The sequence below is a fragment of the Selaginella moellendorffii genome, unplaced genomic scaffold (assembly GCF_000143415.4).
Source record: "Selaginella moellendorffii unplaced genomic scaffold, v1.0 SELMOscaffold_69, whole genome shotgun sequence".
NCBI classification, from domain to species: domain Eukaryota; kingdom Viridiplantae; phylum Streptophyta; class Lycopodiopsida; order Selaginellales; family Selaginellaceae; genus Selaginella; species Selaginella moellendorffii.
In genome coordinates, this window is record NW_003314330.1 from 543,706 (window position 1) to 566,637 (window position 22,932).

General features: G+C 39.0%; 5 protein-coding genes across 6 annotated transcripts; 3 read left to right on the forward strand and 2 right to left on the reverse strand.

The window, feature by feature from the left end:
- Positions 1-1,681: 1,681 nt before the first annotated feature.
- LOC9653831 (E3 SUMO-protein ligase MMS21) lies at positions 1,682-2,967 on the reverse strand. 2 transcript variants are annotated; one of them, XM_024659630.1, is made up of 7 exons: positions 2,806-2,967; positions 2,675-2,749; positions 2,496-2,609; positions 2,348-2,449; positions 2,160-2,296; positions 2,020-2,105; positions 1,682-1,962 (listed from the first exon to the last, which is right to left on the reverse strand). In XM_024659630.1, the coding sequence occupies exons 1-7, from the start codon at positions 2,854-2,856 to the stop codon at positions 1,880-1,882; spliced, it is 648 nt and encodes a 215-aa protein (XP_024515398.1). In that variant the 5' UTR covers positions 2,857-2,967; the 3' UTR covers positions 1,682-1,879. The 2 variants fall into 2 exon arrangements, with proteins under 2 accessions (XP_024515398.1, XP_024515397.1); XM_024659629.1 differs by having other exon boundaries at positions 1,682-1,973; positions 2,806-2,964.
- A 5-nt stretch (positions 2,968-2,972) lies between these two features.
- LOC9653832 (ATPase family AAA domain-containing protein 1) lies at positions 2,973-4,956 on the forward strand. The gene is made up of 5 exons (XM_002985589.2): positions 2,973-3,627; positions 3,705-4,005; positions 4,058-4,216; positions 4,285-4,583; positions 4,631-4,956. The coding sequence occupies exons 1-5, from the start codon at positions 3,064-3,066 to the stop codon at positions 4,793-4,795; spliced, it is 1,488 nt and encodes a 495-aa protein (XP_002985635.2). The 5' UTR covers positions 2,973-3,063; the 3' UTR covers positions 4,796-4,956.
- Positions 4,957-4,998: 42 nt separating this feature from the next.
- LOC112340728 lies at positions 4,999-6,588 on the forward strand. The gene is made up of 4 exons (XM_024659653.1): positions 4,999-5,063; positions 5,305-5,343; positions 5,392-6,446; positions 6,528-6,588. Exon 3 carries the CDS (start codon positions 5,461-5,463, stop codon positions 6,397-6,399), a length of 939 nt encoding a protein of 312 aa, XP_024515421.1. The 5' UTR covers positions 4,999-5,063; positions 5,305-5,343; positions 5,392-5,460; the 3' UTR covers positions 6,400-6,446; positions 6,528-6,588.
- Positions 6,588-7,665, forward strand: LOC9653506. The gene is made up of 4 exons (XM_024659655.1): positions 6,588-6,667; positions 6,717-6,748; positions 6,817-7,031; positions 7,086-7,665. The coding sequence occupies exons 2-4, from the start codon at positions 6,724-6,726 to the stop codon at positions 7,617-7,619; spliced, it is 774 nt and encodes a 257-aa protein (XP_024515423.1). The 5' UTR covers positions 6,588-6,667; positions 6,717-6,723; the 3' UTR covers positions 7,620-7,665.
- Positions 7,666-21,804: 14,139 nt separating this feature from the next.
- LOC9653508 (RNA 3'-terminal phosphate cyclase-like protein) lies at positions 21,805-22,550 on the reverse strand. The gene is made up of 2 exons (XM_002985692.2): positions 22,472-22,550; positions 21,805-22,405 (listed from the first exon to the last, which is right to left on the reverse strand). Exons 1-2 carry the CDS (start codon positions 22,537-22,539, stop codon positions 22,024-22,026), a joined length of 450 nt encoding a protein of 149 aa, XP_002985738.2. The 5' UTR covers positions 22,540-22,550; the 3' UTR covers positions 21,805-22,023.
- Positions 22,551-22,932: the final 382 nt, after the last annotated feature.

The following is a 22,932-nucleotide window of genomic DNA, read 5'->3' on the forward strand; positions in this document are numbered from 1 at the left end:
AAGTTTCAAAGCATAAAACTATAAACAAAAAGCATAGTGCCAAACTCTTGAACATGCAACTAAGAAGCTAAAGAACAAGAGCATGGAGCAATTCCTAAGTGTACAACCAAAGAATGAAGGAATAGGAGTAGGAAGCAACATTAAAATAATTCTAGATTATCTAGTATTCTTTAACACAAAGTCCAACATGCAAAATGAAGCCAAACAAAATTTAGCATTATAAGTCATACCTAAACAATATCTTAGATTTCTTAGCCACACCTAATCTATCCATTATCCTTACTATACATTTGGACCCTTCAAAATACACTATTAACTTCTATCCATTTTTATATTGATGGGCCATTGAAATGTACTATTCAAACTTTTGAGCAATATTTTTGATGCTTTATTTTCCATCAATAGTATGATTAGGTTGAATTTATTTTCTTTTGCTGAGTTTGCTTATAATAACTTTATCACTCTTCATTCTTCATACACTAATGTTTTCGTCCTTGTTGGTTATATTTATTCAATTGAGTTTGTAGTATTGATAAGTATTTTTCCACTTGTCTAACATAACTTCATCTATAAGCTATTTATGCTACAATGGGGGACACACTATGAAGTGGGTTGTATAATATTAATTTAATATTAAACTATTATACTTATATTAAATTTACTATAAATTTCGAATTTCTATTTTAATAAGATTTAAAAAATTACAGAAGTTTAAGCTATTTATTATAAGTAATGTTTTACTTTTTAATAAGTACAATAATATTTTTAGATATGGGTTTTGTTCCAAAGGTAAATTGGGGAATTAATTATACATTACTTCAACATGAAGTTCTCACTATTATTGATGGAATTCAAACCATTGAATCTCGAGTTAATAAATCTCGCCGTGATTATCTATCTAATTATGATGATTGGGAATCGGTAGATTTTGGCCGTGGAGCTGCTTTAATATTGTTTGAGCGCTTAGATGGAAATCCTCCAAATTGTATAGTGGGTAATGTTTTAAATACTGAAATTACAGGTACTGCAATTAGAACTGGTATTAATTTTTTAAAGAATAACTATAAATTAGAAATGATAAATGCATGCTCTAGCATGTGTGATATTACAAATAAAAATTATAGACTTAGATATATTGTTGAAAAATGGTGGAATTATAGCTCTTCTATGAAACCTTTACCAATAACTTTCCCAAATTCTGTAGATTATATAAATTGTGATAACTCTAAAAGCACATTATATGCTAGATTTCCTAAGTATCATTTACTAACTAATGAATTTTTAATATCACCAAATGGTAAGAATATACTATATATATTATCAAATTGTACAATTGGATTATATTCTGGAAAAAAACTCTTATGGATTTCTGATAATAAATTTTTTTACTGGGGATTATGCAGACTTGTCTTACAAGGAAATGGTAATGTTTTATTAAAAACAAATAAAGAAACAAAAATGTGGTCCATAAATAAATATTGTAATTGTAAAATTATTACATTTATTACAGTTCAAAATGATTGTAATCTTGTAGTTTATTTATTTAGGCCATTAAAACAAGTTTGGTGGGCTACAAATACTCATACTCATCAAGATTGTATCAGATAAATCCATACTATACTAATTTTTGAATCAATATAAATTGAGATTTATTTGAGTAAGTTCAATGTTTTATAATTAATTTAACCAAACTCAAGTTTCTTGAGCTTCTTTAACTTAATCACTTTTGATTCTTCAAGACAAATGCGCAACTAGCAAATTCTAAAATGGATTTAATGTTTTGCCCTACAGCTTTTGAAGCTAAGAAACGTTTTTTTATCACTCTATTTCCACGTCCAGTATATCATCCAGCTCCTCAACCACGGTGTGAGTGTGAGTCTCACCACCATCGCCTCTCATCCTCAGCTCCGCGATTTCCATGTCCAGCGTTGCATCCCGGACAAGATTTTGGAGCGAAATGTTCTTCGGACATCCTGGAACGACACACAGTTGTCTTCAAGAGATTCGGAAGAAGCAAACCTGCAACGGCACAGCGCTTGCTCTGCAACCGGCTGCCGATGTAGCCTCTGGCAGCAGGAAGATCATATATATGCCGGCACTCGGAGCTGCGAAGCAGAAAACATGAATAAAAAAGGTGTGAGATGTTATTTCTTGCATACCATCGAACCGGATTCTCAAGCTCCGTGACGTGTTTTCCAGAGATCGGGCATGTCCGGTTCAAGATCCCGGCTTGAGTGGTGCACAGAATCTCCGCTTGCTCTTGTCCAGGCATTGGAACACCCGAGTTGTGAACGTTCTGATGAGATATAAAGACGTTTTTTCTGTAAAGAATAAAGAAATTTTATACCCAAATGGCTTCCTCGAATTGCTTGTAAATCGGGTGGTCCTTTGGATTCGTAGCTGGAAAGTTTTGCATCTCAGCCTTGCATGATTTGCTAAAATCTGTAGGCTATGACAAAACTCTCTTTTTAGTAGTTGAGAGAGTAGTATCCTACCTGATTTGCTGTAAACTGATAGCTCGCTTTGAGAGCCTGCATTGCCTTTCGGTGGCGCTCAAGCTCATCCGTAGCGGTCAAGAGCTCAAGAACTGCCTCATCCAGTTTTTTCACCTTGAAGGAAAAAAACAAGAGAAGAGAGTGAGATTCATAGAAACTCTTGGCAGAAAAAACCAAACCTCATCGCAGCCACGCGCTGCACGCTCCACATCCTCGGCGATGAGCTTAATCAACACTAGATTCGATTGCATATCCTGCCAATCGCCTCCTCATTCCCCCCGCCAGACGAAGAATAGAAAGAATCGCTCACCGAGACCAGCGATCGGGTGGAATCGTCGACACTGTCGAAAGCTCTGTCCATAGCGATCGCTGGCGCAGCGCCCACAAACCCTAGAATATTTCCACTAAATATCCCACGCAAAAGGAGGCTTCCATTCAGGAGCTTTCTTTCTTTCTCTCATTTAACCAAACCCTAATCTCATAACCGCCATTGTTGCGATCGAGAAGGAACGATCGAGTTGGGGCTTTGCGGGGCGGCGGCGGCGCGGCGATCTTTCTCTCCCCGTCCATGGCAGGCGTCGCGACTCCCAACCACGCCCTCCTCTTCATTGCCGGCGGCGCCTACCTCTCGAGTAAGCAATCCTCCACAGATCTCTTTCCCCGGCGCATCGATCAGAATTTCGCGGAGCCGAGAGGTTTTAGCAGGGTTTATGTGACAAGGAATCCACGCCGGCCGCTGGCGCTGTCGGCATCGATCCAGCGCGCCCCCATTCACGGGCTGAGCTTGAGCGTGGCGGTCAAGAAGCGGCGAGAATTGGGCCAAGCCCGAGCTTTCTGGAGCGATGCTTTTGAGGGCTACTTGGGCGAGGAGAACGAGCTCCCCCAGGACCCTTGGAACCGGCTCACGAGGTTCTTGCGGAGGAGCGTCTCGGGTGTTGGAAAGGGGCGGTCCGGGACTTTCTTGGAGCAAGTTTTTCTTTACGCTGTCTATGCCGCGGTGAGCTGCTTGGTCCAGCTTATAGGCCTGCGGTACATGGATCCACACAGGATCGACACGAAGAAGGCCACCGCCTGTAAGAAGGAGCTGTCCAAGCGCTTGGGACGTGATCTCAAGCAAACCAACATGTACGAGGTGCGTTACTTTGTGTTTGGGCTTTTTTTTTTCTTTGAGCTGGTTGACTGACGCATTTGTTCTTCTTTCTGAAACAGGATATTATTGCTGGGAACGTCGTGAATCCGCAGGGGATTGACGTGACTTTTTCGTCCATCGGTGGATTGGAAGATGTGAAAGACTCTTTGTATGAGCTCGCGATTCTTCCTCTGCAGCGCCCGGAGCTCTTCTCGCAGGGAAAGCTGCTGAGACCCCAGAAAGGAGTGCTGCTTTATGGACCACCGGGAACTGGGAAGACTCTTCTTGCGAAAGCACTCGCCAAGGAGGCGCGAGCGGTGTTTATAAACGTCCAGATCGCGAGTCTGATGAGCAAATGGTTGGGCGATGCACAGAAGCTCGGTATGTTTTGCTCTTTCATTGGTAGCTGATCGAATTTCTTTTCTTCGTACAGTGACTGCTGTATTTACCTTGGCTCACAAGCTCCAGCCTTCTATCATCTTCATCGATGAAGTGGACAGCTTCTTGGGACGTCGAGGAGTTACCAGTCACGAAGTCATGACTCAAATGAAGACTGAGTTTATGGCTCTATGGGATGGCTTGACCACTGATCGTAAGTTCCACTTCAAAATCCTTTTTTCTCGATGTTTGGGCTTTTGGCTGACAACGAGCTTAATCCAGAGAATGCAAGGGTGCTTGTCTTGGCTGCCACGAATAGGCCATGGGAGCTGGACGAAGCCATCCTCCGCCGTCTCCCTCGAGCTTTCGAGATTGGTATGCCGGACGTGAAGCAGCGAGCGAGCATTCTCCAAGTTTTGCTCAAGGAAGAGCGAGTGGAGGACGACCTCGACATCGACTACTTGGCGAGCTTGTGTGACGGCTGCAGTGGATCCGACTTGACCGAGCTTTGCAAGCAGGCTGCCTATCTTCCTATCCGGGATCTCCTCGAGCAGGAAAAGCACGGGTTGTCATCTGGAAAGGTAAGGGATCTTTGCTTTGTTTTGACGATCGATCAATCTCTCTTCAGGTTGCAAGAAAGCTCAAGCAGAGTGACTTCGAGTCCGTTCTCATGAACAATCGCTCGTCCAAAGCGGCGGCATTCGAGTACCAAAGCAAGAAGCATTACGATAAGAACAATCGAGACAACATCCCAGTCTTCACCACTAGCGATTTTCCGTTCGCTTGCAACTAAGAAAAAGAAAACGAGGAAGGTACTCTAGAATGGACGATTACGAAGGATTCTTTGCGTGTAATAGATGGTTGCTAGACAAGAACTATGGCTCCACAGGATTATTTCTTCACAGGGAAACTCTAATAGATGCTTGAGTTTTAATCGAAAAGCTCTATTTTCTAGATGTAGTTAGTTACTATGGCCCGTTTATTTGGATTAGGGCTTCCATGGCACAGGGGAGCCATGGAAGAGGAAGCGCCTTCGCTGGAGCTCGGGCGCCTCGCGACAGGTAAGCGACGGATCGCGTGCTTTTCTTTCCGCTCCATAGATTGTGGCTGCCTGCATTGCATTCTCGCGTCGATCCAGCTCTTGCCGGTGGATTTCGTAGAGCCTCTAGCTTCTGGATGGATTTCCTGCGTCCTTTTGCTCTTTTGTTGCGGATCGATCCCTTTCTTGGTCGAAATATTCCGTTTTGAGCTGCTCTGGCTGTGGATTCTAAGCAAGGTTTTCGTGTTTTTGCTCTCTGGCAGGAATGCGGTACCGTGTTCATGTGTTATCCAACGAGAAAGGTCCGTTTGTTCCGTCTTTCAGTTTTTATAACGTCCCAGAACGCCCAGAACGGTGGCCGAGAGAAGGAACCAACTATCTTTGCCTACACCGCAGCGTTACCTAGAGGTTAGCAAGGGATGGAGCAGCAGCGCTCGAGGCAGCACGTCGAAAAGCCGAGGCTGGAGATTCCAGACTCGAAGCTCTCGCCAGGAAATGCATCGTCTTCGTCCCCACGAAGCATGCATGGATTTCCAACGAGTCCCGAGTATGTCTCCTCGTCTAGCAGAGACGTCAAGAGCTTCGAGGATTGGTCTTCCCAGTCCGCGGCTTCTCTCGTCCCGGCTATCAGCTCCCAGGATGATGCCGCTGGTGTTGTTGAGGTGGTGGGAAGGAAGAGGCTACACTTCTACGTTGGGGAGTTCGTGCTGGTTAGATGCAACCATACCAAATGGCTGCTGGGACAAGTTCGTCGCTCGTCCAGGAATGGAGTCATAGTTTGGGTTGGAGCTGCGCAGACACTCGTCAATGTTCCCTATAATTTACTGGTTTCGCACTTCGTGAAGCTTGACAGCCCGTCGCTGCCGGCGTCTCCACCATCAAGTTTGTCTCCGGAGACTTTGGTCGAGGTTGGCCGGGATGGACAGATCTTGGCACCGTTCCAGTGTGTTCGTCCGGCGCATCTATCGCACAGGAAGCTCTTTCAGCCACTCAAGTTTTTCTCGACGGACGGGAACCAGGGAAACAGTGCTTTTGCTGCGGCTAGTTCGATGCAACACAACGAAGTCAGTGAAGGGGGCAGCGATGGAGTCCGGAGGGAGATGCTCTTTCTTGCAGACCGTGGCTCGGCTTCACTTCCGGCTTATACTCCCGGGAAATTGGAGACTCTTGAAGTGTTCAAAGGCTTGAAAGACACACAAGAAGCTGGGCAGAGGACTTCGCAGCCTTCGTGCTCGCTTTGCAGATTTAGATTCTCGGAAGACGATACGTCGTCCATTGCGAGTAGAGATAGCGAATCTGTTTCGACAGGAAACACTCGTTTGATCAAGAAATGGGCAAATTCGACTGGATCACGGTGATAGAAAACGGCTTGGACATCAGAAAGACGCAGTGTAATTACTAGGAGGTGAGCTCTCAAAAGTTTTCTTCTTCTTCTTTTTTTTTTTCCTCTGCGGCTTAGCTAACGCTTCTCTTTCTTTCTTGACAGGTTGTTTAAAAGTTTGTACTTTTGACTCACAGAGAAATAAAATTCTGGTGGCTGAATCACCTCAAAGGTAGGGTTTTCCTTAATTCACTTGCTGCTTAGGTCGAAGGCGTGTTCCTGGCGGAGCTTCGTCTTCGTCGCACGTAACTTCCAGAAAGTTCTTGATAGATTCTGAGGCGTGAGTATATGCAGGTTTTCAATGGCCTATCCTCCGGATTTACCAGGTTGAAGGAGCAGCATTTTTATGCTTCTTTCTTTTATTTCTCTTGTCCTGATGAAAAACTGTTTGCAGCCAAGGAAGATCTGGCGAGTGCACACAGCACAGACTTATCGCCCTCGGCAATAACGATTGCATTTGAGCCGGTCCTTCCAGTGTTACGAGTACCAGTTCCTGCCGGAAGTGATGATGATCCTTCGAAAGGTCCATTCGTTTTGGCATTCAAGGACGAGGCAAGCTGGAGCCGTGCATGGCAGAACTGCGAGAAACAAATTACTTCACAGTGCGAGGTACGTAAGCCTTAGAAATTGAATGGGAGCACCTACTCACTTCGTTTTTCCTAGGCTGCTACTATGAAGGGTTGTTCGATCACTGCCTCAAAGGCTTGCCGCTCCCCCTGGTGGAAAGCGTTCGTCCCAAATTTTAATACCAGCACGGAAGACCGAGAAGCTTGCGAGGAGAAGGCCATGATGGCTTGTCTCGCTGCGTCTAGACGAGACGGGATTAAGTTCGCGAGGGGAGTTTGCGAAGAGGTGTTCGGTGATGCAAGGATAGCGAACAAGCTCCAGTTTGCTGATCCACAAGGACACACAAACAGATCGACAGAGAACGCATCGACAAGCAACCACAACCAAGTCTTGATCGAGAATCCAGGCTCCACAAACTTTAGAGGGAGGTCTCTTACGGATGGAGCAGACGACAAGCATTACCAAAGCTCTCTGGGGAAGCGAATGCTCGAGAATGGATGGGAAGGTGGTCTGGTCTCTCCGAAAAAGAAGAGCGATGCAATAGCAGCAGGAGTAATGGATCGACTGAAACTGTGGCTCGAGTTTGTGAGCGAAGCTGTGACAAAGCTAAGGAAATCTTTCAAGGACTAAAGGAAAGAGGAGAAATAATTATGGGTTCGAACTCTCAGATTCAGTATTCCAAGTTCATCGAGCTCCCTGGCAAAAGTGAACCGGGTCAGGTACGTGTGGAACGCAGCCATGCTTGGACCCAGTGGCAGTGAGTTTGTGCAGCTAGGAGTTTTAAGACTGCATGGCTTCTCATGGTTTACAATGGCTTCTCATGGTTTACAAGTGACCAGACTACACGAAGAATTTGCTGCAAAAGCATTGGAAGTTGAATTCCTGGTGAGTTGTCTTGGTAATCTTGCAACATGCGAGAGGAGTACAGTGAAATTTTTCACTTGGCACTGCAGCTGAATAGACCAGTCTTGCAAAACACCTGTAGCCAACTCAAATCTGAAGCAATCAATTGTTTTCGCTTTTGAGTACCTTTCAATTGTGCGTTTATCAAGAAGCTTTCTGGCTATTAAGGTGGAGACTATTACACCTTTTTTTCTTTAGTAAAGGTCAAAAGGTAAGGGAATATTCGCAGTAGAGTCTGATGGGCAGTACTTGGCATGATCAGGTATCTTGAGATATAGATCTGTGTGTCATGCATGACCTGGGTAATGTTGCTTGCATAAAAAATAGTCAATATTAAATTTAACATAGTACATACAATGTGTCTACAAATGTATACACAACTTTAAACAGAGCGATACTATACTAATCTACTAGATAAAAGGAAATAATTAAAACCACTATAAAATGATTTTATTTAGAAATCTAAAATATGTTATTTTTAGCATTTATAATCCTATTTTTTTGTAGATATGGTTTCAAGTGCAATAGTTTGGGGAGATAATTACACATTAATTCAAGATGAAGTTGCTATAATTATTGAACATGGATTTAGAGTACTTGAAGCACAAATTAATAATTCATTTCCTGATTATTCTTCTACTTATGACAATTGGATGTCTGTTAATTTTGGTAGAGGAGCTGCTCTTTTAATGATAAAGTGTATGGAAGCAAATCCTCCAAATTGTTTAATTGGTAAGGATAAATTTGAATATACAGTTAATGGTCGTGCACTTAGAAGTAGATTTCGGACATTAAGAAAAATTTATACTGATGCAATGCTAAAAGCACGCTCTAATATGTGTGATATTAAATATTTAAACTATAGAATTGCATATGCTATATATTATTGGTGGAATATTACTGATGATATTTACAGTTTAAAATCTTTGCATACCATTTCTTATAAAGATCGTAAAACTTGTGATACTATAGAAAGTACATTATTTTCAGGTTTTTATAAGCATAACTTAAGAACTTATGAATATTTAATATCTCAAAATGGGAAAAATATTCTTTTTATATCAACAAACTGTAAACTTGTATTATATTCTGGTAGAAAACTTGTGTGGATGTCTAGAGTTATAGAAACATATATTGGATTTTGTGAACTTACCTTACAAAAAGATGGTAATCTTGTATTAAAGACAAAATTAAAAAAAGTAATTTATTGATAAATATTGCATTAATCAACCTTACTGTTTATTTCTTACATTCATGACAATACAAAATGATTGTAATCTTATAGTTTATTCACTAAAATCACCAAATCATATTTGGTGGTCTACAAGAACACAAAATCATCCTAATTGTATAAAATGATAAATATTTCATTAATTTAACAAGTTTAAATTAATAATAACTAATGATAAAGAAATATTTTAAAATAAATTATGAAAAATATAGTTTACATATTTAAGATAGTTCACTAAAGACTTTCATTTCAACTTTAGTATATATAATTTAATTAATTTACTAATATTTCTTGTTATGAGCGTTAAATACTATACTACAAAAACTTAGTGCCATATACATATATATATTGAAAGACCCTACACTATCCTTCCCTCTGGAAAATTAAAAGGTGATAATGAGGATTCATGGTGACAGTATATCCAAATCTCATCCCATAATCACATGTGTTACAAAGGTGAATATATTAATTATATTTTTCTTGAGTTTCAGATAAGATAAAAATATCATCAAGATAGATGATAATAAAGAGATTAATAAAATCATAAAAGATGTCATTTGTCATATTTTGGAAAACTACAAGAGCATTAGTCAAACCAAAAGGCATCACAATATATTTAAATTGGCTATAACAAATATGAAAAAGTGCTTTTCACTCATCACCTTTCTGAATATGGGTGAATTTATAAATGCCAAGCAAGTTAATCTTATTAAACAACTAGGTCTTGGAGAGCCATTCCAACATCTCAAAGATCAATAAAAATGGATATTAATTGGGAACTATGATTTTGTGATTTAAAGTTTATTTCTAAAACTCCAAAGTCTATGAATAATGTACAATACTTCATAGGCAACATGTAATATCTTAGTTATTTTGTTGATCATCTTTTTAATTGCATTGCATTATTACAAGCATTACTAAAGTTATCAATGTCATCTTTCATTTTGTCTACGGACTGTGAGTAAATGTTTACGGATTTCAAAGAGTTATTTGATGACTCCTCCAATTTTGGTATATCCTGATTACACTTGACCTTTCATTTTTAGTGTCAATGTTTTTGATATTGGTCTTGAAGATGTGTTGATGCAAGAAAATCCGAGTGTGCCTAATTAGCGCTATCCTATTGCATATATCAGCCATACATTACAATCAACGGAGGTGAACTACTCCATGATAGAGAAGGAGTATTTAGCAATAGTTTGGGGTTTCAAGAAATTTCATGCATATTTACATAATTCTCAGATGTTTTTAAAAAATAATCATGCTGCATTTACTTCATTATTGAAGTGGAAGAACTTGGTTGGTCATATTGTTCGGTGGGTTATGAAGTTTCAAATATATGATTTTGATGTTGTTCATCACTTAGGGAATTCTATGGTTAATACTAATGCCCTTTCTCAAGTTCTTTTTCATTCTTCACTCTTTCTCATGTTTTTAATGAGTTTGTTGTTCTCACATCTATGGATTTTTTGGATAAGGATTCCATACCATTAGCGGTTGCTGTATTTAACGTTTGGTGTCCATAAAGTGCAAAACAAGATTTACTTTCTCTTGATGAGGTTCACGAGGCTAAAAAAATTGAGTTAGAGTTCGTGATAGGTTTGAGAATCCTACATCATTTGCTAATGACTTGCCATTTCAGCATTTACATTCTCAATATCACCTTAAGGACAGTCTTCTTTATTTGTAGGGACAGATCATAATGATCATTTATATCTGGTAGTGACTTCAATTTTTATTCCATGCTTTTTATATGCCTACCATGATTCTCTTATTTTAGGTGGGTATATAGGACATTATTGTGTGACCAAGAAGTTATATAGGTTTTTTTATTCACTAAAGATGCAACATGACGTTATCTAGTATGTATGTAACTATATGTAGTGCCAAACTTGTAATACTCCCCTCATGCTACAGAAGGACGGTAAAGTCAAATTTAGTTTCTTGGTTGTTTGAGTTGGGCATTTTTCCACAATTGACTATTGACAATGAGTATGTCATTATTACTTTTGATTATTTGACTTGATAGGTGGAAATTTGTGCTCTTACTAGTGCATCTATCACTACTATTAGCTACTTCCTTCTCAATTAAGTGGTGTTTCAGCATTTCTGTTCGAAGTGAATTCTTTCGGACAATGGTCCCATATTTATGGCTAAGGCATTTTATATTTTCATATCTCGGTTGGGGATATGTTACATTTTTACAAGTGTTTATCATCCACAATCAAATGGTTTAGCTGAATGGTTTATTCAGATCTTCAAAGGGATGATCACAAAGTATATAAACTTTCTGTAAGCTCTTAAGTTTGGACTTCTTGGAAGGTCACCCAGCTTAATATTATTCAAACCTAAGAACACTTAACTTCAAATATCCCAAAACCTTTAACCGATTGGAAAAAAAAGGTGTATTTTTGTTTATGGACCTTTTCCCTTTATATTTGAACTCCATGGATCGTCTCTTAAATCATTCCTTTTGGTTGCTTACACTTTCAGCATTTGGATTGAAATGTTATTTGCCATCTCTTCAGTATGCATATGTTACAAGGGTACAAAGTTTTGTTGATGCTTCACCATATAAACTCTTATATAGCTATGAGCCAATACTACTAACAGAGTTGAGTTTACCTTCGTGATTGCTATAATCTACTGATGCTATATCTTGGGATTAATATTTAACAAGCATTCTTCCACTTATCCGAGTAAAGTCTATTGAATATCTAAGTTGCATACAAGTGGGATGACAACGATGCTACAACTCTCATCATCATCCACCTTCGGAGTATAAAGTGGATGATTTAGTGTTAGTCTATTTTCCCAATTTTATGGTATATAATTTGTCTAAAAGGCTCCTTGTTCAATGGAAGGGACTATATCACATGTTGCGGCAAGTTAGATTGCAAGTTTATAAAATTTGGTATGACATTTAACAAGCTGATCCTCTAGAAATTATGCATATACAATGGCTGAAACACTTCATACAAAAAGATTAAGAACAATTGACACCACTTATAGATCTATCGATGCCACCTTCTAATGTTCCTTTAGATCTTGTCTATAAGAGAATTTTGACTATTTTCCATCATTCCAAGAGAAGGGGATAATGTAAGGTCCAAGTATATGGTTATGATGTTATATACAAATATTAATATAATAGGATTTTGGATTGGTTTCAATTTGAACCATTCACTCTTATATGTAAACTAGCACTTGCCTAGCATATGCTGTTCTATTAGCAAAATAGTGTTTTAAATGTTAAGTCTAATAAATAAATAAAATAGCTTTGAAAAGCTTGTATTTATATATCAAGAATTTCTTTCAGTGCTATAAACAATATATGGAGCATCTAGTATAAAACCTCTTTATAAACTATGCTGATAGTGAAAGTAGAAGGACTCAAAAAGAATAACTGTCCTTGGAGTGATGTGTTTTGTACTTTAATACCTAATCCTGCTAGTGATGTGCATCTTGATAAAGCCACATAAAGTTGCCCGTGGGTGAAAACTGGATGTGGCAAGTGTATTCCAACTCGGTCAAATGTCTGGCCTTGACACTTAGAGATTGTAAGGCAATACCCCAAACGTACTGGAAATTGTCTTCTAGACATTTTAAATGGAATTTCTATGTCTGAACGTGTGAGTGTGATTCGAGGGATGAAAGTGCGTGTACCTTTAAATTGGCCTAATACAATTTCACAGTCTAGAATTGTTGGTAAAGCATGTTTAAGGATGAGGCGTGTACCATTACATAGTCCAATTGATGAACATATATTCCTTAATAGAATAAGGATAACACCTTCTTTAAGTAAGAGTTTATGTGGTGGAAGACCAGAAGGAGTAATGGAATTTAAGAATTCAATTGGAAAATCTTTTGGGTGTTCAGTATCAACAAAGTCAATACTTTCATAAATATGTATATCACCAGGTAAGGAAGAGACTATAGCATTATTAATAGGAAAAGTATCATCATTAAGTGGGGTAAGTATGACTCTATTAGCTGCAATATAGGGGTTTGAAATATCCTGTAGAGATGGAAAAACGAAATCAACAACAAAGGACATTATTACTTGTGTGTAAGGCAATATAATAGATTCTGAAGGTAAATTTGGTAAATTCACGTAATTATTACTATTTCCAATTTGAAGAAGCCAATCAGCCCATAAAGAGTTGTTTTCAAGTAGTCTCATATTCTTTTTTAGTGGAAGTGTTCTAAAAAATTTCCATAACCTATTCATTTTTATTGAATTTGAAACAATTTGTGCTCGATGACCATGTGGAATAACTGGTAGTATTTGTCTAAAGTCACCACTTGTAATAATAACAATGCCTCCAAAAGGTTATTTATTTATTTTTATATCTTGTAAAGCTAAGTTAATGGCAGAAAATGCATGTGTGTGAACCATACTGATTTCATCCCATATTAACATATGTGCATTCTTAATTTTTTGACCTGCTTCACTATTAGCTATAATAGCAGAAGTAGAAGTTTCATTTATTAGAACAGGAAGTTTAAAAGTCATATGTGATGTTTGGCCATTATGTAGTAAAGTGCTTGCAATACCTGTCCAGGCCATACTAATTACATTTTTGTTTAGAAGCTGAAATGTATATATAAGAGTGTTAAGGAGAAAAGTTTTACCAGTACCACCAGGACCATCGATAAAAACATATTGATTTTGTTCATTTTGGTTGTTAATCGTGTTTAGGATGTCATAATAAATAATCTTTTGTTCATTATTAAATTGAAGTAAATTTTGTTCTACAGAATCAATGAACAATGTTAAATTAATATGATTATTTGTATCGAAATTTGTATAAGATGAAGGCAATTTATAATCTTGATTGGATTTTCCATATAGATTGAATCTGCTATTTATATCATGTAAAGCATGTTCATAACAATGTAATGGATCTGTTAGTACAAAATCTTCAGAGAAAGAGGTTTTGAATTTTTCCCATAAGGAATAAGGATTTTTTGGATTACAAAAGACACATAAAAAAACAAATAATTGTTTTAATTGTGGTGGCATTTTGAAAGAGCAAGCATCTTCTAAACATTTTTCCCATTCTGTATCATCTACTAGAAGTCCCATAGCAGATGCAGCAAGTTGAAATGTTTCAAAATAAGTATTATGAACTATTTTTAGATCATTAAAGGAAGTAGCCCTCTTTTATAAAGCAATATAAGGCGTAAATGATAAAGTTCAGTATTAGATGGGGAAACAAAATACATTTGTGAAATAATACTTCATTGATGTCTAATTTGCCAATGATGAGTGCGTTTATTAAATGTATAATGTAGAGGAATTTCAAGATATGTATATTGCCTTGCATTTGGATCATGTCTATTTAATTCAAACCATTTTGTTAACATAGTACCATTTTGAGTAGCTCTTTGAAGTTCAATTAGCTCATTACCTTCGATGAAATAAACATTTTAGAAATTTTCTAGATGAATAGGAAGACGAATTATAGGTGTTGAATGGCCATGCATTTTAAATTGAAAAAGTCTCCATATAGCTTCTGGAGCAAAAACATAACGGGTATTTAAAAAACTTGAAATTTCATCCCAGTTTAAGTTATTATCATGTTGTTGAGTTGCTAAATGGATTTCAATAGTGGCACAGTCATAACCTTTGTAAACATATTGAAATAGATATTTAATACTTTTATAGTTGCACATATTTCAATATTTATATGAGCTTTATATTTTTTACAAAGGTATTTGTTATAAGGTACAACCCAACAGTTATCCATATGACAACCATTTTTAAAAACTGTACGTCTGTTGTCTGGTCTATAATAATCTAGATATCCATTAACAGAAAATGTTGTTTCATTATTAAATGTTTTTGGAAAACCCTTCGAGCAAGAATCATTTTCCATGCAAGGACTATTAGGATAAAAAAAGTCCACATGGTCCATGTATCATATATGATGTAACTATTTCAAAGAGTTCAGGCTTGTCATGAGGATCGGGTAATCCAGCCATGATATATTGATTAATTGCATCACGGTCTCTAATTTTATTTTCATGGGCTAGAATTCCTAGAAAATGACAATGTGGGAGACCTCGTTTTTGGAACTCAATTACATATATATATGCTATACATTTTCCAAATTTATGTCTTTTTGTTATATCTTTCAAAAATTCTTTAAGCTTAATATGGAAAACTCTAAAAACCAAATCAGGACGGTCTTTAGGGCTTTCATTTGGATGTAGATTTCCTATAATTTCTGGCCATTTAGGGTTGCAAGTGAAAGTAATGAAAATATCTGGTTTTGAGTAATGAGCAACAATTGCCATTGCATCTTGATAATTTTGTTGCATTGCTCTGGGGCCACCACCAAAACTTGAAGGTAGTATAACAATTTTACCAAGGTTCATATTTTCATTGAAAGCACGATTTGCAATATAATCCATAAGACCAGTATACATTTCTACTCGTAATTGTTTTTGGTGGGTACGATAATAATACAGGTTATTACTCTCAACTTTGACATAAGCATCAACAATGTATTGTTGAGTAAGCTTGCCAGCATGTAAGATTTGGTCAAAACCTAATTGTAGTGTGTCTCTTTTAGATAAACGGTATGCATAATATAGAAGTAATGTAATTCGACGTCTTTGTGTATTCAAAATATTAGTATGCCATCCTTTATCACCAAAAGGAAATATCAAAGGATAAACCATAGGATCACAATTAATATCAAGTGTTGAAATCGTTCTAGAAAGATTTGCCGTAGGATGTATACAAATTTCACGTCCATGTGGGGGTTCTCCATTCTCACTAACAAAAACAACAGCAACTTCATTTGTTTGTGGTATATTATAATGTCGAAGATCAGTTTCTTCATTCCTTAGTAACATATAAACACCACGTAAAGGCCGGCCTGTAACTACTACTTCATGAAGTTCTTTTTGTTCCATTTCATACATCATTCTATAAGCCTGTGCATATGGATTAATATGACGAAGGAGTGTATCAAGATGTAATAATAAATCTCACTCGCAACTTGTATTAAATGGGTTTTGATGCCTTATATCTGTGGCTTCTTGTGTATCTAGCATATAAAGTTGACCATAAGATGGACTTTGATCGCTAGAAGAATGTGATGACATGACACTATGATAAATCTGTCCATGAATTCTAAAGCAATAAGGACCGTTACCCCTTAAAGCATCAATGTTAGCACCCATTGATACAAATGCAAGAGCACTATTATAATGTCTAATATTAGTTCGGAAATTAGAGTTTTTGTTTTGCTTATAAAGCGTAAGTAAAGTATTTGGCAAAGGTAATACAGGTGGCAATATCACTTGACCATGTTGACAACACATAGCAATGTTCTCATCTTTAAAATGTAATGCATTACAAAAAACACAAATAGATGATAAAAAACCAATTTCAAAAGTTGAAATTTGTGAATCTTTGTAAATAGTGTGACTTGCTAGTGTGGTTTGTGAAGGTGGAGATGGTCTACTGAATATTGCTTGATGTGTATATATTTCATTTTGATCTGAAGTAATTTGAAGTGGCTTAGAGTGTTTATCAAAATTATTTGTATCGAAATTCTTATCAAAATGATTGGTATTTCTTATAGTTCTAAGAAGATGACAAAGGCGAGGCATAATTTAAAATTTCTTAATACAAAGCTAGAGAACTATAGCTTATGCAGGTTTGTGTTTGTAAACAAACTCGAATTTGCAAAAGAAATATGAAATAGTATTTACTATGTGGTGGAGGTTAGGGATATAAATAAACATGAACCTACTGTGTGCTTGGTTCTGTGTGCTTGTCTAGGATTTTCCAATTACTTGCCAAAGAAGGGTGTGCCACAAACTAAGAAGAAAAACTGACCTTTTGCTGCAAGTTGTTGTGATTCTTGGTCGTGCCCTCAAGCGCAAAACCTAATTGTGAGATTTAGGGTTATCGTGAGATTTAGCAAAAAAAGTGTGACGGATTGGATCTGGCGCTTTTGGGCGAGCGGGATTTCTAGGGCATTGCGAGGTGTCGAGGTTTGTCACCGCCCTAGCTACAGCGGTGTCAGGCTTGTCGCCATAGCTCAAGAATCTGGAGTTTGAGGCCGCGGCTCGAATCGCTGTGCACATAAAGGAGAGTGGACGCACTGCTGCTGGAAAAGACCGATGGTGTAACGCATGTGATCATGGGATGAGATTTGGATATACTGTCACCATGGATCCTTGGAACCTTAGGGATAAATGGGGATAAAATAGCCACTAAAGGCTCTCTCATCAAACAATTGCCCCTTTTCCAGTTGGCTTAAGGGGAGAGAGATAAGGTGTGCGGTATCAGAGCAAATGGCACGGGTTTGATTCCCATTGATTAGTGGCTACTTAAAATATAATATACCCTTGAGCAAGATATATTCTTACCCTTAAATTTGAAATCGTATGTATTAAGCATCCATGCGTACGTCCTTCCTCTTGTGTAGAGTATCCACGGACGAAGGTATCCACCGTGGGACTGCGGTACGGGTGGATGACTAGTTGCCTCACATGGAATAGTTGACATCTCTAAAAGAGGGGTGTTAGTCAATAGTCAATGAGGACATTGACATCTCTAAAGGGGGGGTGAGTGTAACACATGTGATCATGCTTGGAACCTTGGGGATAAATGGGGATTGTGTAGAGTATCCACGGACGAAGGTATCCACCGTGGGACTGCAGTACGGGTGGATGACTAGTTGCCTCACATGGAATAGTTGACATCTCTAAAAGAAGGGTGTTAGTCAATAGTCAATGAGGACATTGACATCTCTAAAGGGGGGGTGAGTGTAACACATGTGATCATGCTTGGAACCTTGGGGATAAATGGGGATAAAATAGCCACTAAGGGCTCTCTCATCAAGCAATTGCCCCTTTTCCAGGTGGCTTAAGGGGAGAGAGATAAGGTGCGCTACAGATGGCTTCTAGTGTGGTAAGAAAAAATTCCATGTAACTGATTCGGGTCAAGCTTGATACTAAACTGCACCTCCAGGCCCTCGCTGCCGCTGTCGCCTAGGAGTGGGATTTCACTGCCAGCCTCGTCCGTGTGGAGAATCCACAAGGAGCCGCAAGTGAAGCCAATTCTGCCGGCTCTTAGCTTCAATCATGGCGTCTATAGCAAGTGTAGCTCTTGCTCCGCCCATGTCATCTTCTTCAAGACCAAGTGCCAGGTACTGCAAGAAAACAGGTAAATCGCCACAGCAATGTAGTTCTACACCAAGTACTCTTCTCCAACTTCCTTATGCTTTAGTTTGATGTCGTAAGTGTAGGAATGCATTTTAGCTACATTTGGGAATGACGTTTCATTTGCTATATCGTAAAAACCTTTCTAAAAAACATGAGAGTTTGGTGGGATTTCCAGTATTATGAGACTTCTTTGCGTTTGTAGATTTTGGATTCTTATTCTGAAGATTCTGAAGAAAACTATACCAAGGCCACTTCCCTTCGCTAAAGGATTTGTTAAATCACTTAGGGTAAACTTTTTTTTGTTGCTGTCAATTTGAACTTAGATGCTAATGCTTATAAAATATAGGACTGACGAAACCAGCACTATGGAGTTTTTTTTCAAATTGAAGAATGGTGAAGCTTATAGAAAGGAAGCATTTGGAAGCAACTGGTATCCATGTCTCCTCATGAACGGTCTCATTTGTAGAGAAAGTTAGGTATACTGTCATTTATCAGATCTTAGGGACATCTCTAATGTGTCACTTGAATGTAGCCACAATTTTCAGTGATGGCAGCTCTTGAGCTTTATAAATAACTTGTGCTGCATGCAAATAGTTTTTTTTTGATCGAGCAAGTGGATTTTTTCTTGGAATGCAGTGCAGGCACTCTGGTGCGTTGACAACTGGGAGTCCCAAGCGAGGAGATCACAGGTGACTTTGTTTTTGTGTTCGCCATGGAAGATTTTTATTTTTATTTTTTCTTTCCAGATGCCACATATCTGCTCGAACACATTCATCTCTTTGGAGATATGACCTCACTCTTTACAAGGTCTTGTGTATTTACAGCAACGAATTTAATCGATTGTTTTTCTCATCTCCAGGGATATAGAGATTGTTTTGGAGAGGATTGTCTATCCAGTCAGCTCCTGATCAAGGTTATGATTTTTATGACCAGGCTTTTCAGTTCGCCCAAACTTTTGATTTATGTCCAGGCTATGGCTGATGTTTGTGAGATTGGAAATACGGTATCTGGAGAATTGAGGAGCCCTGAGGAAGAAATTCAAGACTCTAGGCTGAATTACACAAAGGACGAAGAGCTCGAGCAGCTAATACATGGAAATGTCTGCATGGTCCATTATCCTGGTGAAGGTATTTCGAAATTTGCTCAGTGGTTAGTTTTTTCATAAGTTGTGATACAGGTAGCAAAGACTGTAGAACCAGCAGAAGGGTCGTTCTTTCTGGTGATTTTAATCCATTGCATGAAGGTCATCTTACACTGATGAGCACAGCATGCACGTAAGTTTCTTGAAAAAAAATGTTTTTGTTGGTCTAATGCAAGTTACAGCCTTGTGCAAGGCGGCAATCCAGGAAGCTCTGGACGTGGTGGACGATGCCTTTCAAGCCCAGCTTCGTGACATGGATGACGTTGCTGGCCTACTGCAACAAGTGGAGCAATGCAGCGATTGGGAAGCTCACATTCTAGAGAGTCTTGCAAGAGACTTTGAGGTTGTAATAATACAATGGATCCCATAAACAACTATGCAGCAAGCTTATAGACAATACATTGTACAAATAGAAAATAAAAGCACACAGGAACAGGAAATGAAAGCACACTGGAACAGGAAATAAAAGTGCACAGTACTCTAATCAGCCTTGAATGCAATAACTTTTGGTGAGCTTTGATCGGCACCAGTCGAAAATAAGAAGTGGCCTATTGGTGGCTTCTTTGTCTCCAAAAGTTTGATTGCCTCAAGCATTCAAGTAGAAGTGAACATTCTTAGAAACTGGCCAAGAGTGAAACCATATGCTTGGTCTATATAAGTGTCCTCCATGCAAACATCTTGGGGGTGACCAGTATCTAGATAGAATTTGCCATGGACCCGCAAAGTTTGAAAAAACGTTCGTTCGTTCTTGCAATGGTGGCACCAACCAATATCTCGTGTTTGTTTCTCGACCCTAAACTTTTTGCAAACATGGCAGCCGCAACAAACAGAGATTGCTTGAGGTTTTCAGGGATGAAATAGCCATGCACCTATTGACAAAACATGTGTTTTGAATGGCTGGTATAAATCAAGAGAGACGTACCCCAAAGAAGTTCTTTCCGTATATGAATGAGACAGAGTGCAACTGCTTCTATATATGGTCCCAAGGCGTATCGTCAGGAATTTTCAAGACAATAGTCAAGGGTGCAATCCTAAACACATTTTTATCTTTAGTTCCTTGTAGATTGTAAAAAATATGACTTGGCATGTCCCCAGCAAACCATGATGATTTGAGCTCATGATAGATATGGTCCATATCACCTAGCACATGCACCTATGTTTGAAGTTCACCAAAAAATCCAGTCAGAATATTACAAATACCTTATAGGTGATTTCAGCTTCAAGATCATCAGCAATGAATATGATGTTTGTAGTGTTAGGTGTTTGATCTACACTAGTGATTGCCTCAGCAACCGTTGAAAAAGTATAAGCAGAAGCATCCACTGCAAACTTACTTAGTGGAACAATGTCTGATGGTCTGACAAAATCAAGCATTGGAGGAGCCTTCTCTAGCCATGCTCGAACATGTGTGGCCATAGAAATATCTACTGAGAGACGATGGAGCCCCAAATGATATTTTAGATTTTTAGCTCTGACTTTGTAGTGTTGAATACACAGCCAGTTAGATGGCTTGAAAAGGTGGCTGTATTTATCAACAGCGTTGGCTGCCATTGAAGCTGTCGCAAGGTGCATACCGTAGTTGTCAGTGAAATCGATATTAAGGAACCTTGATGTTGATGCCATGCTTGTTGAGTGGATCTCATGTTGGAAATCATAACTGCCGTACCGAGATAATACATATATAAGAAGCGGCTCACTACCTGAATAGAGCTGTAGATCCGCAATATGAACATATGCATATTGTGTTTCCTTAGAAGAAGCAATCAGATTCTATATGCCAGGGTCTAGAATGCTATATAATTTGCACTTAGCTAAAAAAGCCCGTTACAAACCCATAACTAAAAAAAAAATTCTAAAATTGAGTAGTACCTCCTATAATCCCACAGGGCACTTGGCTGGAAGTTTGTGTCTGAGCACCTGGATCAGGCCACAGAGAAGGTTTATAAAGCAAAAAAGCCAAGTGCTAGTACCTGCTAAAATAGCAAAGGGACTTTGGAAATGTAACGGCTGTAATGGCTGTTTGAAGTCTTCTTGTACACTTATTTGTCAAGCTGTAAAGCACTATATTGGAATAGACTAAGTACCTGAAGCACTAAGCTCTGTAAGGTGCTCAGATCCTGGAAAGAAAAGTGATTAAATTCTGGTTTATCAAGATAAACACAAACCTGTTCACTGTTCTCTCCACCCATTTCTACATCACCTAGAACTTGTTGCTGCTGTGAAGAAACATCATCTGGCGATGGCTGGTAATTGTAATCTACATGATCTTGAGACCCCACATCAGAATCACTAGCTGCCGCTGCCATCAGAGAGGGCAATCCTGAATGAAGCAATTGATTAACTTTGGGTTAATCACAACCGTTGGCCCAAAGGCCTGCTTAATTATTGCCACGTCATTAGGCACATGCAAAACTCACAATAACTATTTCGCTCGATGAAGGCGTCCAAAATATATTCCAGCTTCTTATCTTCAGTGGGAGCATCAGTAGATGATGACAATGAGAGGCAGATGATCGTCGTGGATGGCTGGCTGGAGTTTGAGGCCGCAGCTCGAATTGCTGTGCACATCAAGGAGAGTGGACGCACTGCTGCTGGAAAAGACCGATGGCTTCTAGAAAAAGTTCCATATAACTGATTTGGGTCAGGCTTGATACTAAACTGTACTCCCAAGAATTCTTTGATGGTCGGGAACAGCAACCCCTGTATGGCAAACAGGAAAGTTTGTGAGATCGCCTTCTCTCCTTTCCAGCTTCACAGATAAATACTTGGTGAGTTGAATTGACAACTCCTCCCAGCTTTATCTCCTGTAGCAAGGACATGGCTGCTTGCGTCCCCAGGTCCTCTGGAAGCTGGAGCTTGGATGCTCCTGAATGCGTAGCCGCGCACTCGGAGCTTAAAATGCAGCCAGTGGTCGTTTCTGCCACCAATGAGATCCCATATCCCGGAGATCTGTGCCATGACAAAGGAAGCAAGATGAAAAAAGTTTACTTTGCAGCACAAAATCATGGAACTTACTTCCCGGACTCCGAACCAGTGTAGTGATCAGTAAAGATGTACATGTCAGGGAGCAAGCGATTTAGCATGCCACATTCGATTGGCCATATGAGGTGAGACGCATGTGGAGTAACTCACTCCTCAAATACGTTTCACCACACCCATGTAGCAGCCTGGCGAAGGATTCTTAGCGAGGAGAGAAAGAAAAGAAGAGGAGTTTGGAGAAATTGACCATGAGGCTCTTGGGGACAATGGGAACTTTGAGGACGACTTCCTGCCACCCAAGGGAGGAGCTCCGCGGGCAACAACCTTGAGTTCTAGGCCTTTGATTGGAACACCAAAGTGCTTAAGCATTGGCAGTGTTGCTGTGCCAAAGGTGTCGACGCAGGGATCCCTGCTGTCATTCGTAATGCCTGTCAAAGGCCACAAAGAATCCTTCTAGGAGCAAAATCTTGCTACTATTGCTGTCCAGGCCACCACAT